This window comes from Cibotium barometz, chromosome 1 (genome assembly GCF_041138505.1).
Source record: "Cibotium barometz isolate CiBa-2024 chromosome 1, ASM4113850v1, whole genome shotgun sequence".
In the NCBI taxonomy this organism is placed as follows: Eukaryota; Viridiplantae; Streptophyta; class Polypodiopsida; order Cyatheales; family Cibotiaceae; genus Cibotium; species Cibotium barometz.
Window position 1 is genome coordinate 64,441,970 of NC_141046.1, and position 16,826 is coordinate 64,458,795.

The following is a 16,826-nucleotide window of genomic DNA, read 5'->3' on the forward strand; positions in this document are numbered from 1 at the left end:
TTGTACTGGGATTAAATTCTCATGTGCGCAAGACTAACACTAACAGTCTTATAAAGACTGGTTACAAGTGGTCACTAGAATATGCACTCATGTCTCTTTGCTTGTACTGGGATTAAATTCTCATGTGCGCAAGACTAACGCTAGCAGTCTTATAAAGACTGGTTATAAGTGGTGACTAATGTGCTTGTGTACTACAATGTGCAGAATTTGTGTGTGGCTGCAGCATACACACCAATCCGTGAGTTTGTGGCAGCTGAGCAGCAGGTGCTTTTTGCTGGCCTATTTCTGTAAAAAATTGTTTTTGTGGCTGGAAATTCTATGATAAGCATAATTAATTATTATGGTAACTGTCTAGAGATAGGCGACCTTCCTTCTTTGCCCTAAGGTTGCCACCTATGTTTATGCAAGGATGCACAACCTCTTCCACGTTTCTTGGTGTATGTATGGACTGCTAAACGAGCTTGGTCATAGAACCAAAGGGCATTGCAGGGCTATTGCGTTCCGGGGGGGGGGGGGGGGGGGGGGGGGGGGGGGGGGGGCCTACCTTACATCCCCATGAGCATGGGAAAAAGCTAATGATGTAGCATTTAGATTGTTTAGTGTCTACTTAATAAGGATTTAGCTTCTTGATCCTTTCTGTAATTCAGCTGAAAATATTAGTATTTAAGCTCCTCCTTGGGAACTTTTGGAAGTAGGTTTTCTCATTTGGGTGAGAGCCTAGCTCTGTTCTGTTTCAAGTGTAAATAGACATGCGGGCACATAAGCACCTGCTTGACCGTCGGAATTGAGCTAACTGTGATGTGACGTTTTGACATTTTTAATTTGTGTCAATCAGGTCAAAGGATGTAGTGAAAGTCAAAATAGTTTGTCGCAAACGGCTATCACAGTTAGGCGCTTGTGCCTTGAGGATTTTATTCAGGCAAAAAGCAAGGTGAAGATCTTATGCTGCCAAAAACCACCTGCCTTTCCATTAGTTGCACATTAGTGTGGTGGGTGAATGGGGTAGGATCAACCATTTACTCTTTCTAAAGAGTGTGTGAATCATTTTGTGTCAGTGTAATCTTCTCATATTCCTGGAAACATTCCATATGCAGGTAGGAGTGTCTGTAGCTTATGATGCAGCAAGCATGATCCAAATGCGGCAATGGAATGAACAGTATGGTGAAGGAGGTAGCAGGTCACAAATAACATTTGGTTTCTCACAAAGAGGCTGCTGATTCTCTTTCAATTTTTACAAGCCAGCTTTTTTAGGATACGGTGTATCATGGTGGCAAATTTTAACAGCAGCAGCAAATTCCAATACATACACAATTCTTATGGCCATTGGTGTTGTTGCTCAGTGATTTTAAACCAGCATCCTCTTGTCCACAGAGGGCACCTTTACTACAACCTCCGGCTGTTTTATGTAAATGGTAGAGTCCTATAATAGAGCAATTGGGCTTCCAGTGCACGTTTTCTTATGTTGCTGCATTCTCCATGGTTTGCACAGATGTAAAGACAATAACATCCATTATAGTGACCATGAATCCTCTATATGTACCAAAATCTTCTGTAAATGTTCTTTCAGGGAGAGAGAGAGCTGCGTTAATGTTGCAGGGCCCAGATTGGCCCACGAGACCAAGAGTATTAAATTTTGACTAGTCAAACTATAATAAAACATGCATATTTCTGCAGACATCTGTAAGCGGCCAAAGTGGACTATGAGAGGGTTTGGTTGGATTACTTCTACACTACTACCTAGTGTCTAAACCTGTAGTAGTGTAGAAGTGTCTAAACCTGCATATTTACACAATGGGCTCCATCTCGCTCTGCTATTTGAAAATCCCACAATGAAAGTGTATCTCATATTTTTTTGAGATACTTGGCTCTAGCAATGTAGTCCCTCATGGTCTCTCCTTCCTCGTGCTTGATAGTGTAGATTTGCACATTGGGGCTCTATTTCGCTCTAATGGGTGAAAATCCCACAATGAAAGTGTCTTCAAACCTCATAGTCTGGCTTGCTTTGCCTTCAAGGCAAAGTCTAAATGAACAGATCTTGGTGGGTGGGATCATCAATCTTTCCCATCGTTTCACAAACTTGATCAAACTTCTCTACGTACTGAAATGGGATTTACAGTTCCATCAAATTTGGTCCTTCTTTTGAGATGTGGATTCACTTGGTCTTTGTAAGTTAGCTGTGTTCAGTTTCTTTCCAAACCTAGTTGATATTATAGATTATCAGAAGTGGCTACCAATAGATTCCACTCAACACCTTTGACAAAGAATGCAAAGTTGGATGGCACTAACTAAAACATTTTGGAAGCTGAAGATCAGCTCTACTCTTGATTCTTATATCTATTGATATTGTTTTGGGTATGAACTTAAGGCCTACTACAACAAGGGATGTTGGAGTACCACTTGACCTTGTTCTTTTGGCGGCTTGGAGGCGTAGGCATGTAGATGCATTTCGTGTTCTTATCGTACTAACATCTATCTCTTGTTTTTGAAATATGAGATACTTTACAAAACTAGTATGAGACAATCAATCCAAACCCAAAGCTAAGCTTGGAGAACGAGCTTCAACAAAGCTAAGAAGCTTGGAGAAGGGGAGACGTTGCAACAATTCTTGACAAGGATCAAGGACGTTTGAGACCAAATGGTGACAATGGAGTCACAATTGAAGATCTAGCTTGAAGGTGTGTAAGGGTGTTGTCTCCGCAAGTATGATATCTTGGTAACATCCTTGAACATAAGAGTTTGATCCACACCTCTCATTTTTGAGGAGCTAATCAATATCTTAGTGAAGGAGGAGTTGAGAATGAAGGTACACAATGATGGAGATTTTGCTTTCTCCACCAGCACAAAAAGGACTCGGTATCCCTTATATATAAATATATATATATATTCTTTATTGCAAAAATTGCAATAAAGGAGGGGCATGTAGCCAAAGAGTATAGGAAGAAGTGGACTGTTGTTGAAAACTATAGTTTGAAGAGCATCGAGTTTGCCCACAACACAAGTTGACCCGTTAGGGCCAAAAAGAATAAAAAATGGGTCATGTAAAGAAAGGATTAGAAAGTGGTCAAGTTAATTAATCAAGGGTGAAAAGGGAGGTAACCAACCTAAAAAGTGTCGCTTTTACTCCTTTATTGGGAGACTAGAGCATAAAAAGTTGGCCCCTTGCTACTATGCTTACAGGGTTTAAAAAAGGCAGTCTCTTGTATTTTTTGACCTTTCCAACTTTTTCAAAAAGGGGACTTTTTTGAAAACACCCTTTTTGGGGAAATTTGAATCCTCTCTCTCTCTCTCTTTCTCTCTCTCTCTCTCTCTCCCCCCTTAGGTCATAGCCTTTTCTCTCTAGAACTTAACCTTGTTGTAGAGCACCATAGTGCTCTCTCTCTCTCTCTCTCTCTCTCTCTCTCTCCATAGATTTCTCTCTACAACTCAAACCATGATGCAGACCACCATAGCTCTCTCTCTCCCCACACCACAACATTCTCTTCCTCCCTCCCTCTCCTCTTTTTTCTGACAACATTATCGCTTTCTTGCGTCCTCTCTCTCTCAATCTACCTCTCTTTCCACCATCTTTTGTTCCATAGCTCCCTCTATCTCTATCCATGGCACCTCAAGAAAATATATTCAATGCAAAGAAGATGCATAATATCAACTTGCTAGAAAAGGAGTATGCTACATGGAGTTGTTCTCATCAAAAAGTGATGTGAGATGAGGTGGAAGCACAAAGGTTACGTGAAGAATAGAAGAACATATATCTTTGTGTACAAGAAGCCTTGTATCCCTCTGACCGATCCGTTGCTAAGTCTCCTCCCTCTGAAACCTTGTATGATTTTCATTTCATTTGTGATGGTAAGAATGGATTTTTGGGTTATTGCACAAGGCTCAAGCACGAGGTATATGTTGCTCTTTATCATTGAGCCCATGTTGAGATGATGGTGGGCATGTTTAACCAAGCCATGCAAGGGCTTGGTAAGAGAATTTATTTTCTACAAAAAGATCTTAAAACCCACCACCAAAAAGTGAATGAGCTATATTCACTCCTTCAATAATCTTAAGAAGAGGTGAATCAATCATCTTAAGAAGAGGTAAAAGAAGTGGTAGAAGGGATGTTGAAGACAACTTAGCCACCTCAAAAGCATTGAGGATGTGGGGTAAACAAATGAAGAATGTTGGCAACTTTGGAGAGAGAGGGGGCGCTAGGAATAAAATGATGGAGCTAGCTCAAGGTTATCTTGAAGAAGTACAAGGGTCAACCTTTAAGAGCGTAGTGATAGGATCGCTATGCTAAAGTCCTCAACCGATAATCGTGATGTGATTGAGATGCTTAAGCTTTCAAAGTGTTATGACCTTCAAAGGATAGTTATTGAAGAAGTTTTGCATCATCTTTATGATTTGGTGAAGCTTGAGTAGGTGGTGGAGGCTTGTGACACAATTGGAATAAGTAGGAAGGTACATCGTGCTATTTCTAAGCTCTGGTTCAAAGGCCTTAAATTTGGTCACCCTTAAGGTATCCATAGCTATATATTGTGGATAAGGTGATAATTTAAGAAAACTTGGCTATTCCATACCTAATAGGTGAGTACAAACATATATACCACTAGAATAAGAAAGAACATTTGAATATGCAAGCACATGCTATCATGATGAAGTTTTACAAAACGACACTTGCTTAATGCTAATCTTATCTTTATCTTAAGCTTGATGAGGCTCAAATCCTTAAACACCAAAAAATGGAACAATGGATTGATAAGGATTTGGATTACTCTTAAGGAAAGAGAGATGTTGTAAGGTGCAGTCGGAAATGGAACTTTGGTGGATAAGGATAGCTCAGGTCCTAAATGAGAGTCATGAGACTTTAAATGGTTATTCTTACACATTGAAATCTTGTCGATTATTGATGCTCAAAACAACGGGGAGCTTCTTCATGTGGAAGATGTTAGGAGCTTCATAGTAGAGTGGCATATGAATGCAAATGTGAAGGCCTTGAAATGCATGTATGGAATACGTAGATTCGTAAACATTACAAATCTATGCTTGTATTGTATGGTAAGCATGCATACAAAGAATTGGTGGGGCTCTACAATGACTCTAGATAGACCTCAAACTAATGAAGCAAATGGAGTTATAGGAAAAGACGACCAAGGTATTAAACCTTGGCCACCCTCATTGACAATTGAAACACATACGACGCATATGAGAGGTCTACTACCTATTGTCTTAGGCATTAGACCTTGGCCACCCTCATTGACAATGGAAAGAGAAAAGGGAAGTCAAGAAAGATGGAGCACTTCCTCAATCACAACTTGTCTTTGAGGATCCTAATTTAGATCTAATATTACCTATATGCCTACTGAGAGTGCATATTTATACATTGCATGTAGAGATAAGGATACTTGATAAGCTATTGCGACTTCATCTTGATTATGTTTACTCTATTAGGCGTACTCTATTAGGCCACCACGGTTATCAGATGCATGCATTGAACAATGTGAAAGTTATTACAGAATAGGTTTCTATACATGACATGTATATATTAAGAAGAATGCAAAAAAAATCAGGGACCAGATGGGACTCTTCTAGCAGATGTATAAATGGGAGGAGCGAAAACTAGGAGATTTTTATCGAACTATGATGATAAACAAGTGACAATAATGTGGGAATGTTGGAAAGCTCTATGCGAGCACATAACCAATCTTGCAAGCCATCCAAAGATAGCTATTCTAGGATTGAAAGTGTGGATGGAGCTTGATAGCTTCATCAAACTCTTAAGACAAGCAACAGCTCAAGAAAAATACATGGATGATTACACCATAGTCATTCAAGAAGCTCATAAAGGCTATTGATGGATATGATATAAGGTCACTAATGTTTTTTTTTTTCATATGAAACATATTTTCTATGTGCATGGACCATATTTTATCAAAACACAAGGACCCTTGTCAAGAATTGCATGGAAAAACAAGAAGCCACGATGGCACAAAAACTAGAAGAAATTTTATGCATGAACTATTCAATTGGTTTTAAAGGCACATGCTAAGAATTCATAGTTTAAAGATTAGAACTAGTTATAATTTTTTATTTTTAATTAATAATTTTAAATATTAAACTTTTATATTTTAATATTTAAAATTATTAATTTTAGATATTACTAAAAATAACAATATTATTATTATTTGGTCTTGCCCTTATATGAGGCAAGTTTGTATCTAGCCCGTCGTGGTTGTACTTCGCCCTTGTAGCTGATTTTTCTTTAACTAATTGAAGTATCTTTTTTTGGGGGAAAAAAAAAACGGGTTGGCCATTCTCACATTATGACTTGTGTATGGCTACGACAAAAGATACACCGAGAAAGACTGAGCGTGAAGGTGTGGAAAAGTTACAAAGGCATCATGAAACAAATCATGGTGGAAGAGCACGAAGAATGGCTAGGCCTGAACCCCCACCGGAAGGTGGCCATGGACTCTTCAACGAGCCCGTAATACAATAGGAGACCAAATCCTAGATGCTCCTTGTGGCAGAAGTAGAGGAATGGAGAAAACCTAACCATTGGTGGACACACTTCCTGCCGCCCCAAATTTTGTGCCTTCCCTTCTTCACCTAAGCCCCACTCAAACAATCTGAAAAAGCCTTGCAAGTCTCCAAGGGAGCAGAAAGAAATCCATTCCCACCGTAGGATCCTCAATTCTTCCCCTCAACGAGATCCTGTGAAGGAGAGAACAAGAAGAGGAGGAATGGTCAAGAAGTTGAACCAGAGAGTGCAAAGAAAGCCAAAGTTCAACAGGGTGCAAAGAAGAGAAAGACCCAAGAGCCCCTAACAATGTCAGAAACAGAAGTAGTGCATACAAAGAAGGGCAAGGCACAAGGCCCTCAACAACGAAAAGAGGATGTGAAGAAGGGCAAGGCCCAAGAGTCCCAACAACAACAAAAAAAGAACTATAAAGCAATGGAAGTGGAAGGACTCACCACCAATGCGTCCACTCCCAATAAGTCATGGTGTGGAAGGGAAAGAAAGTGAGAGGACTCACCACCAATGCAAGTCCACTCCCAAGAAGTCAGGAACTTGTCCCCTCCACAGAAGCCTCGACCTCACACCATTTTCGTAGAAGCCAAAGGCACATCAAAAGGCATGAAGCAACATGTGCTTCATTTGATGAGTCCAATCCCATGATTCATAAAGAGGGTGCACAATGAAATTGGCCTATATAAGCCATGGGGTGAGGAGAGACCAAAGGCCACCAAACTAAAAAAGAATGCCCTGAGCCCTTCAAAGGGAGTAGGAATTTTCAATACTCCCAAGAAGACTCCCAAGAAGCCAAAAAAGGCACAAGAGGACCTCCACGAAAGAAGAGAACATGGAGAGACTAGGCACAAAGGCAATGAGAGAGATCAAGTTCTACCAATAGATATGGCATCTGATTTGTTAGAGGGCCCCATTCTAACAACTAGATCGTGAGATCACTCAGGGCAACGTATCCGGCATGAGGTACACACAAGAGGTAATAGAAATCCTACAATAAGCATCGGAGAAAATGCTCACAGGTCTGTTTAAAGATACAAACTTCTGTTCCATCCATGCCCATAGGATAACAATCCAAGACAAGGGCAAGCTACTAGCAAGAGTATTCTTGGATAAGCCAGATGATAGTATATAATCTCTTCTCACCATATAATCATGAGCTTTTCTTATGTAATTAATGTGTTTTCTATGCTTTTCAATTTGGTTATTGTCTTTAAAAATAACATTGATAAACATGTGCTAAGGGAACACTTTTTGAGGGGGCACATTTGATATTAAGTATTTGAAAGTGGATGTACAAGGAGGTCATGTATATGGCTAGAGACAAATTTGTATGTTATGAGTATTAGAATAGAAAAAAAAGCTTTCCTTGAGATCGCTGAGAGAGTATTTCTAATGTCCACCAAGCATGCAGGTGGTCTTCTTTAATGCCTAGGAGGTCTTGGGACGAACCATGCATCAAAAAAAATGACAAAGCCCCCTAGCCAATAGGTTTCAAAATGTCCCTAGTCACGCCACATGTTGGCCAAGGGGATTCCGACCATTTTTAATGTGCATGGTTTGGCCTAGGGCCTCCCATGCACCCGAGGGAGATTTCCTTAATGCCTAGTGGGCATTATAAGTTAAACAAAAAGCCCCTAAACCCCTGTCGGCGGACCCAAGGCAGCAAGGGGAGGCCCCTTGCATGCCTAGTGGTGGGCATTAAAAGTTAAGAGTTATTTGGTGTGCTATCTAAAAGTAATTGTATGGACTCATGATATCTTTCAACATTATTTGGGATTTAATTGAGATAACATTAGAGTTTTCAGAAACCAATTAAATACTAAGTTCATACTCATATTGTACCTTCTTGGCCTTAGGGTCATAGAGTCTAATGCCTTAGACTTCACTTGTACCTTGATGGCATTAGGGTCATAGAGACCATATGCGTTAGACTTCACATAATAACCCATAGAAATACATTTTGACTTTGATCCATGAGTGTATTATTGATCAAATTTGCTTGAATCTTGCTATGCTTCTCTAATATTTTGTGCTGTCAAACATTAGGGCTAGTCGCCTCAATAGTTGGTGTTTTTACTCCATATAGAAGCCACAAGTACCACTTAGGGATAGGCTTGTCCTTTCGTGGCACTGTAGGTGCTTCCTCTATATATGATTCCGCCTGAAGTGAGACTACGTGATGTCTTCCATGACACAATGGAAAGGGAGTTGATGTTATGGCTAGTGGTGGTGTAACTTCTTGAATTTGCTTTTCCTCACTATTTAGAGGAAGATGATGAAGGCTCTTCCTTCACCTCTTAAGACTCCTCTTGAAAGTGGGCAACTCTAGTAACTTTTACCTTCTTGGTCCTAGGGTCATAGAGTTGATATGCCTTCGACTTCATATAATGACCCATAAAAATGCATTGTGACTATTAGGATGCAATTTTTTAATGTCTACATCTGTAGCATTCATAGCCAAAGATTTTAAAATGAATAATACAAGTCTTTTTACTTCAAATTCACACTATAAAAAAAGACATCAAATCTAGGCACTATGCCGATCTAAATTAGTCTACCTAAGAGTTTGATGAAGGTGATGTGGTTTTTCTTCATGTACGACCCAAGAGAAGCTCCATCTCCTTGGTAAAATATAGGAAGTTATCACCCAAATATTGTGAACCATACGTAATTTATGAGGAGAGTTGGAGATCAAGACTACAAACTTAAACTCCCACTATACTTGAGGATCCACAATAACTTTCATCATGTAAGTTTATTGAAGAAGTATGTTCTAGACCTGTCATATTGGATGATGAGTAGGTTGTTTTTCTTGCCTAAGACCAAGTGGAATTAGAACTAGAAGTAGTTTTGGACATCAAACAAAAACTCCTTAGGAAAAGACTCTTAAAATAATTTTTAATCAAATGGAAGATTTCCCAACTAAGGATGCTACTTGGGAGAAAGAGGAAAAGTTGAGGAAAGATTATCCCTAGTTTTGCAAGATGAGGACATCTCGAATCTTCAAGTGGGGGAGAATGTAAGATATTAATTTTTAGATGTATATTTTTAGTGAGAGAATATGAGAATTTAATAAGATGAGCATTTTTAGTGAGAAAATTAGAAGAGTGAGAAATTAGAAAACGAAATTTAATGTTAATAGCCAAGTTGCATTGTGCAAACAAAAACTAACTTGGAGTTTTCCAATGTGCACACAGTAACACTAATGTGTTACTTGTGATATGTGATATGGACATGTGATATATGCACAAGTAACACTAATGTGTTACTTGTGATATGTGATATGGACATGTGATATATGCATAGATAAAAATAATTGTATGTTTTTATTTTATAAGAGGACTGCATTTCAATGCAGTCAATGTGTGAACTTATCTTAAGTGGTGCGTGTGAGTAAAGAATTATATGTTTTTCTTTTATAAAAGGACTACTTTTATAAAAGGACTACTTTTCAAAGGAGTATGTGTGAACTTATCTTAAGTGGTGTGTGTGAGTAAAGTGGTAATTTTTAATTATGGGTGCATGAGTAGCTCCATAGGTCTAGTGGAGAACAAAAGGCTAGACTCATGGGGTTAGACGGGATTAAGCCAAGCGTCTAAATCTAGTCAAAGTAGAAAAATGATTAAACACTCAAAAGGACTACTTTTCAAAGGAGTATGTGTGAACTTATCTTAAGTGGTGTGTGTGAGTAAAGTGGTAATTTTTAATTATGGGTGCATGAGTAGCTCCATAGGTCTAGTGGAGAACAAAAGGCTAGACTCATGGGGTTAGACGAGACTAAGCCAAGCGTATGAATCTAGTCAAAGTAGAAAAATGATTAAACACTCAAAAGTGGGCAGTCAGGTGGACCCAAGTTGCGGGTACATTCTAAAACAAAACAAACTTATGTGTTAGAATGAGATAAACCTAGGACATAAACATGGATAGAATAATTATCTTTATAATAGAGGAGTCATAAAAATTTGTGGAGCCTCGAGGAGCTTCTCGATGTGAACTGCTTGTGGTGGAGCTTCTCGATGTGATTCACCTTTAATGTATAAGGATTGTTCTAATGAGACACTAAGAAGAGATAACATAATAGGCAAGCTTTAGTAGGACATTGTGATAGAATTGATAGTCAAGGTGCATTGAAAGATTGAGAAATTAGAGAATTAAATTTAATATTAATAGTCAAGTTGCATTGTGCAAACAAAAACTAACTTGGGGCGCACGCAGATTCCAAATTTGGACTCAAAATTTTACGATTCTAAATGGAATTAGCTCAAATATTAAAATTGATGATTTTTACATCATAAAAAGACTATAAACCATCTATTAAATGGATATATATTATTATTGAAGATGGGCATGTTACATCCTTCCTCCCTTAAAAAAATTGAGATGTTCTCATCTCGTCCATGAATTCCAGGTAATCTTTTAAGAGTGTAGCTTCATCTTTCCAAGTTGCATCCTCTCCAGGGTAATCTTTCCATTGTACTAGATGTTCTATAAGAGTTCTATTATTACGGACTTTCCTTTCTCTAGAATCTATGATCCTACTAGGCTGCAACTCAAGGACTCCTTGAGTTGGGATTACAACTTTCTCATCTCATCAAGAATATGATCGAGATTGGGTACATAAGGCTTTAACAAGCTTACATGAAATACATTGTGGACCTTAATATGGGCTGGGAGCTGTAGCCTATATGCACTTCTGTCCAGACACCTGATGACTGTATAGGGTCCACAATATCTTGGGCCGAGCTTGGTGACAGAGAGCTACACTTGGGTCGCACCCACAGAAGAACTTTGTCTCCTTCTTTGAAGATCCTTTCAGACCTCCTTGTGTCGGCATAATGCTTTTGTTGATCTTGAGCAACTTTAATATCTTTCTGGATAGCCTTAGTCTGTTCTTCCATCTCCTCGAGCATTTTTCTGGAGGCTTCGACTCTTAAGGTTGGATCAGAGAAATTTAGAGGAGATAAGTATTCCTGCCCATAGAGTGCTTTAAATGGTGACATCCCTATGCTCTGGTGATAATATGTATTATAGGCAAATTCTACTAGAGAAAGGTCTTAAATCCATCTTCTTGGCTCTCGTCCCCACAATAGGCTCTGAGAATGTCCTCAATTACTTGGTTGACTCTCTCAATCTAGCCATCGGTCTCTAGATGATAAGCTATACTGAAGCACAGTTGAGTACCCAAGGCCTAAAATAAGGATTACCATAACTTTGAAGTAAAGTCAAAATCTCGATACTGACTACTAATGCATTCCCACTTCATTTGGGGGATATCCATTGGTTGAAGCTTCCCAGGCATCTTGACTCTTTCAGCTTTGATCCTTTGACATGAGAGACATTGCTTTAAGTGTCTAAGGACATCATTTTTCAAGCCTGCCCAATGATAGCTCCTCCTTACAGCATTCAAGGTCTTTGCATAGCCTGGATGCCTTGTAGTGGAGCTATCATGAGCTTCGTGGAGGATTAGCTTCTTTAGGGTAGGATCCTTAGGAATACATAGCATGTGGTTGAAGTAGAGGCACCCATCATGGGTGAAGTAACCCTTGATTAGATTTTTCTCTTTCTCTGAAGTTCCCCTTTCTTTGACTAATTTCACCATCCTTTGGTAATTAGGATCATGAAATGAGACTTCTTTCACCTTGATCAATATGGGATCATTTGGCATCAAAATTACACTAAAGAAAGATTTGCAGCTAAGTGCATCTGCCACCACATTATCCTTCCTAGGGAGGAATTTGATGTTGAAGTCATATTCTTGTAGGATTTCAACCCATCTTCTCTACCTCATATTGAGGTTAGGTTGGGTGAAGATCCACTTTAGACTCTTATGGTCGGTTACAAGCTGGGAGCACCCATTCTTTTCCAAAAGAAGAAGGACAACACTCTTTGTCTCTGCATTGATTATCGGGGGCTAAATCAAGCCACTATCAAGAATAAGTATCCTATCCCTTGCATCGATGAGCTTCTTGTGTGACAAGCTTCATGGGGGGACAAGGTTTTCTCAAAAATAGATTTGAGTTCTGGTTACCATCAAATCAGAGTCAAGGAAGCAAATATACCCAAGACAACTTTCAATACCCATTATGGCCACTATGAGTTTACTGTAATGTCATTCGCGTTAACTAATGCTCCTGTAACTTTCAACCGCGTAATGCAAGATATATTTTGTCCCTACTTGGATGAATGTGTGCTTGTCTTTTTTTATGACATCTTAGTCTACTCCAGGTCGGTGGAAAAGCATGTGCGTAGAGTTCTGCAATTACTGCGTAGACATAAACTCTATGCTAAGAAAAGTAAATGTACCTTCTTTACTCACCAAATTGAGTATCTTGGATTCATTGTCTCCCAAGATGGTGTCTCAATAGATCCCACCAAGGTCAAGGATATACTAGAATGGCTAGCTCCTAAATCAGTCCGCGAAGTTCGTGGATTTTTGGGAATCACAGGATGGTACAAGATTTTCATCAAAGATTACTCCGTGGTAGCTGCACCTTTGACAGATCTTATTAAGAAGGATTGCAAAATAGTGTGGTTGCCAATCCATCAAGTCAGCTTTGATTAACTCAAAGCCATCGTTACCTCAGCACCAGTCCTGAAACTTCTTGATTTCACCAGGGAATTTGAGGTGGTTACTGATGCTAGTAGTCTAGCTTTTGGTGGTGTCTTAGCTTAAGAAGGAAGACTGATGGCTTATACTTCTCACAAGCTGAAGCAATATGAGGCCAACTATGCCACCCATGATTTGGAGCTCTTAGCAATTGTTCATTGCCTCAAGTTATGGAGACATTATCTCTTGGGGCGCAAATTCCAATGAGTTGGGAAAGTTTCTCCTCGAGCTCTATGGCTTTAGAGGGAGAGACATCTTATAGGGTGTTTTTGAGACAAGTTGAGCACCAGGGATACGCTTAATTTTTCAATCAAATTCTCAAGGAGGTGGTAGCCATGTAAGCTCGTTAGGAAAGATGTCAGAGAATTCTTGGAGCCAAGAGGGTTCTGATTCTTTACTAAGTTTAGCAGCTTTGTTGAGCTTAACTAGGAAAACTTGCTATCCCTTACATGATCCCTTGAGAAGATGTTTTGATTTGAATACTCTCGACTTAGGTTTACATATCTTCCCCTGAACTAATACTACTTGGGTGTGCTCATTTTTAAAAGTGATACTCCCCTGACAGTGAATACTAGCATTGTTTGTGATTGACCAGTCCACCCCAAGGATCCCATCATAAATACCTAATGGTAAGACCCTCAAATGGCCATGAGTTTGTTCATTACCCAATTCAAACTCAAGGTTTCGTATAGAGTGGTGAGATACTACTTCCTTTCCACTAGCTAGCTCTGCAACCATTTTCCTAGCTAGCTTTTCACCCAGATTTAATTTTTGTAAACACCTTGGAGGAGAAAGAAATAAATGGATACTGCTGCAATCAATCAAAAGTTGAAATGGCTTACCATGATAAGTGGTTGGGATTTGAATAACACCAAATTTGTGATTAGAACCTTGATGTTCTACTGCCACATGGACGGTGGCATGCTCTTCTTTAGCCATTTTCAAAGTTGGTTCTTTATTTATAGCACAGGCCACACGGGCAACTATGGGCAACTGCTCCGCGGCCTCTGCCACGTCCACCACCTCTTGCACATTGGTGGATGGGAGTTCCACGGCCCTAATTTGCTCGACCATTTTGAGGAAAGGATGTTGCTAGCTTGGGGCAATTGGCTTTAAAGTGTCCCGGTTTGTTGCAATTGAAACACACAAGGGCCTCTCTAGATCTTCTTTGTCTCATTTTGACCAAAGATCCACTTAAGCTTTTTATGATCGGTTTATTACCAAAGGGAACTCTTATCCAAGAAGTAAGTTCACCAAACCTTTAAGGTATGCACTATTATAAGCAACTCTAAATCATGGGAAGCATAATTCCAGTGGGATTCATATGGGTGTCATTTGTGCATTAGGATTCCACCAACAACAAATCCAGTGGCATCAGTGATGACTTTAAAAGGCTTACCAAATTTCGGTAGCTTCCAACATAAGATTTGTGTTTAGCGCAACCTTTAATTTATCAAAGACGCTAGGAGTCCATTGAAATGGAGCATCCTTAAGAAGTACATTTAAGGGAGACACAATCTTGGCATATCGAGGAATGAAAAACTGATACTCCCTTATGAAGCCTAAGAGTTCTCTAACTTCCTTTATCATCTTTCGCTTAGGCTAGTCACAATAATAGCTTGCAATTTTGCTGGATTAGCCGATATTCTCTCCTTTAACACTATGAATCAATGTGATCAGTAAAGAAGGTACACTTACTCTTCTTAGGAAAAAGTTTGTGTTTATTGAGGGTTTCCAAGACTTTGCATATATTAATCCTAGATAATCAATGTGATCGATAAAGAAAGTACACTTACTTTTCTTAGCAAAAAGTTTGTGTTTCTTTAGGGTTTCCAAGACTTTGCACACATGAATCCTAGATAATCAATGTGATCGATAAAGAAAGTACACTTACTCTTCTTAGCAAAAAGTTTGTGTTTCTTTAGGGTTTGCAAGACTTTGAATTTCTTTAGAGTTTCCACATACATGAATCCTAGATAATCAATGTGATCGATAAAGAAAGTACACTTACTCTTCTTAACAAAACGTTTTTGATTCTTTAAGGTTTCCAAAACTTTGCACACATGAATCCTAGATAATCAATGTGATCTATAAAGAAAGTACAATTAGTTTTCTTAGCAAAAAGTTTGTGCTTCATGAGGGTTTCCAAGATTTTGCACGCATGCTTCTCAACATCTTTGGAGTGGACCAAAATGTTATTAAAGAAGACCAAGAAGAAATCATCTATATGCTCTTTGAAGATCTCTAGCATTAATCAATTATTGAAAGTAGGAGGGGCATTTCTCAATCCGAATGGCATTACTACAAATTCATTGTGAGACCCCTACCCCTCTATTTGTTGTAGGTAGAATCATACTATAAGGGCAGAGCGATTCACTAAGGGCCTCGTATTATAATGTCCTAGTGCTTAGCTATTAGAATAATCCTTACATAGGAAAGATGAATGATTCCTCTAGGTGTTTTCCCTAGAATTCATTTTCCTTGATACAATTGGGATGCCAAATCTTTACAGCTTAAGGACTTGGGCTCTTTAAATTGAACACAGTATTTGGTCCTTACTTTCCTATTCTTGATTATGATCCTAGTCCTTGCTCATCACCAAGGATCATTTAATTTGGTCTCTCTAGTGCACTCAACAATTTACTTCTAAGATTTAACTTTGCACTTGATTAAGGGAATCTCCTTGATTTATGAATTAGTCAAGATTATCTTTCTCTGAAAAAATCTTTTCTTAGGGAGTGATTGATTCAATCTATCCACATCTACATAATTTAGTTTTCTAAAGTTAATTCTAGGATTTTGGGCTATTTTTGACCTTAACCTTATCCATGCATATTGGATAATTTTTAAAATTTTATCTATTAAAAAGTCTTGGTTATTCTTAAACTAAAAATTAAAAAGCTTTCTCATTTTGAATATCAAGAAAACCTAAAACTTCTTTTATTAAACTTAGATATTTTTCTCATCTTAGCTCTATTTTTCTCTCTCTACATCCCTAATCCTACTCTTTATATATGGGGATAAACTTAAATTTATAAATTAAGTCTAACTCTCTTAATTAATATCCATCATCTATAATTTAAGCTAAAATCTTGTCTTCACTTATGTTCATCTCAATTTAAAGCATCTAGCACCTAACGTTTCTTCCATAAATTTATTAATTAATAAATTCTCTTAGTTTTAGGAGTAGGCTATCCCAACCTCTATTTTCTCTAGGGTTTGGGCAACAATAATGTTTTCCCAATTTGCTAAGGTTCTACAAAGATCTGAATATTAATTTAAAAGCTAGAGGGTAAAAATTATACCTTAGACGTCTAAGGTCTTGAAAAATGTACAAAGATTAATAAATTATTTTTTAATTTGATTTAAATTCAAACTGCCAAAAGTCTATTCACACGGGGGGAGAGCAATTTAAGACACCCTCTCCTCAACACAAGGGTGGGATGAAAAGAAAAAATGCAGAGCCTACTTGGAGATGGGCTGAAAAGGGCTTGTTGGGAGAGGGCTGTAGAGGGGTGTTAGATACAGTCCCCGCACAAAGTGTCGGGTACATTCTTTGCACAGAGTGTCGGGTACGGGTAGCACAGGGTGTCGAAGTATCAGCCATGGGGGGAGTTGGGGGGGTTTATATAGGGGCTGACATACGGGTACGAGTTAGGGTACAGGGAAAGGGAAAAGGAGAGCAAGGCGGGGTGCAAAGGATGG

At 38.7% G+C, this 16,826-nt stretch overlaps 1 protein-coding gene across 2 annotated transcripts in view; it reads left to right on the forward strand.

The window, feature by feature from the left end:
* The window catches only part of LOC147642319 (uncharacterized), a 151,304-nt gene extending 149,631 nt beyond the window's left edge, over positions 1–1,673 (forward strand). For both annotated transcript variants that reach the window (XM_086805100.1, XM_086805108.1), the window contains exons 22-24: positions 205–264; positions 836–931; positions 1,095–1,673. In XM_086805100.1, the coding sequence (XP_086661226.1) occupies positions 205–264; positions 836–931; positions 1,095–1,217 (279 nt within the window). In that variant the 3' untranslated portion in view covers positions 1,218–1,673. The remainder of the gene's footprint in view (positions 1–204; positions 265–835; positions 932–1,094) is intronic.
* Positions 1,674–16,826: the final 15,153 nt, after the last annotated feature.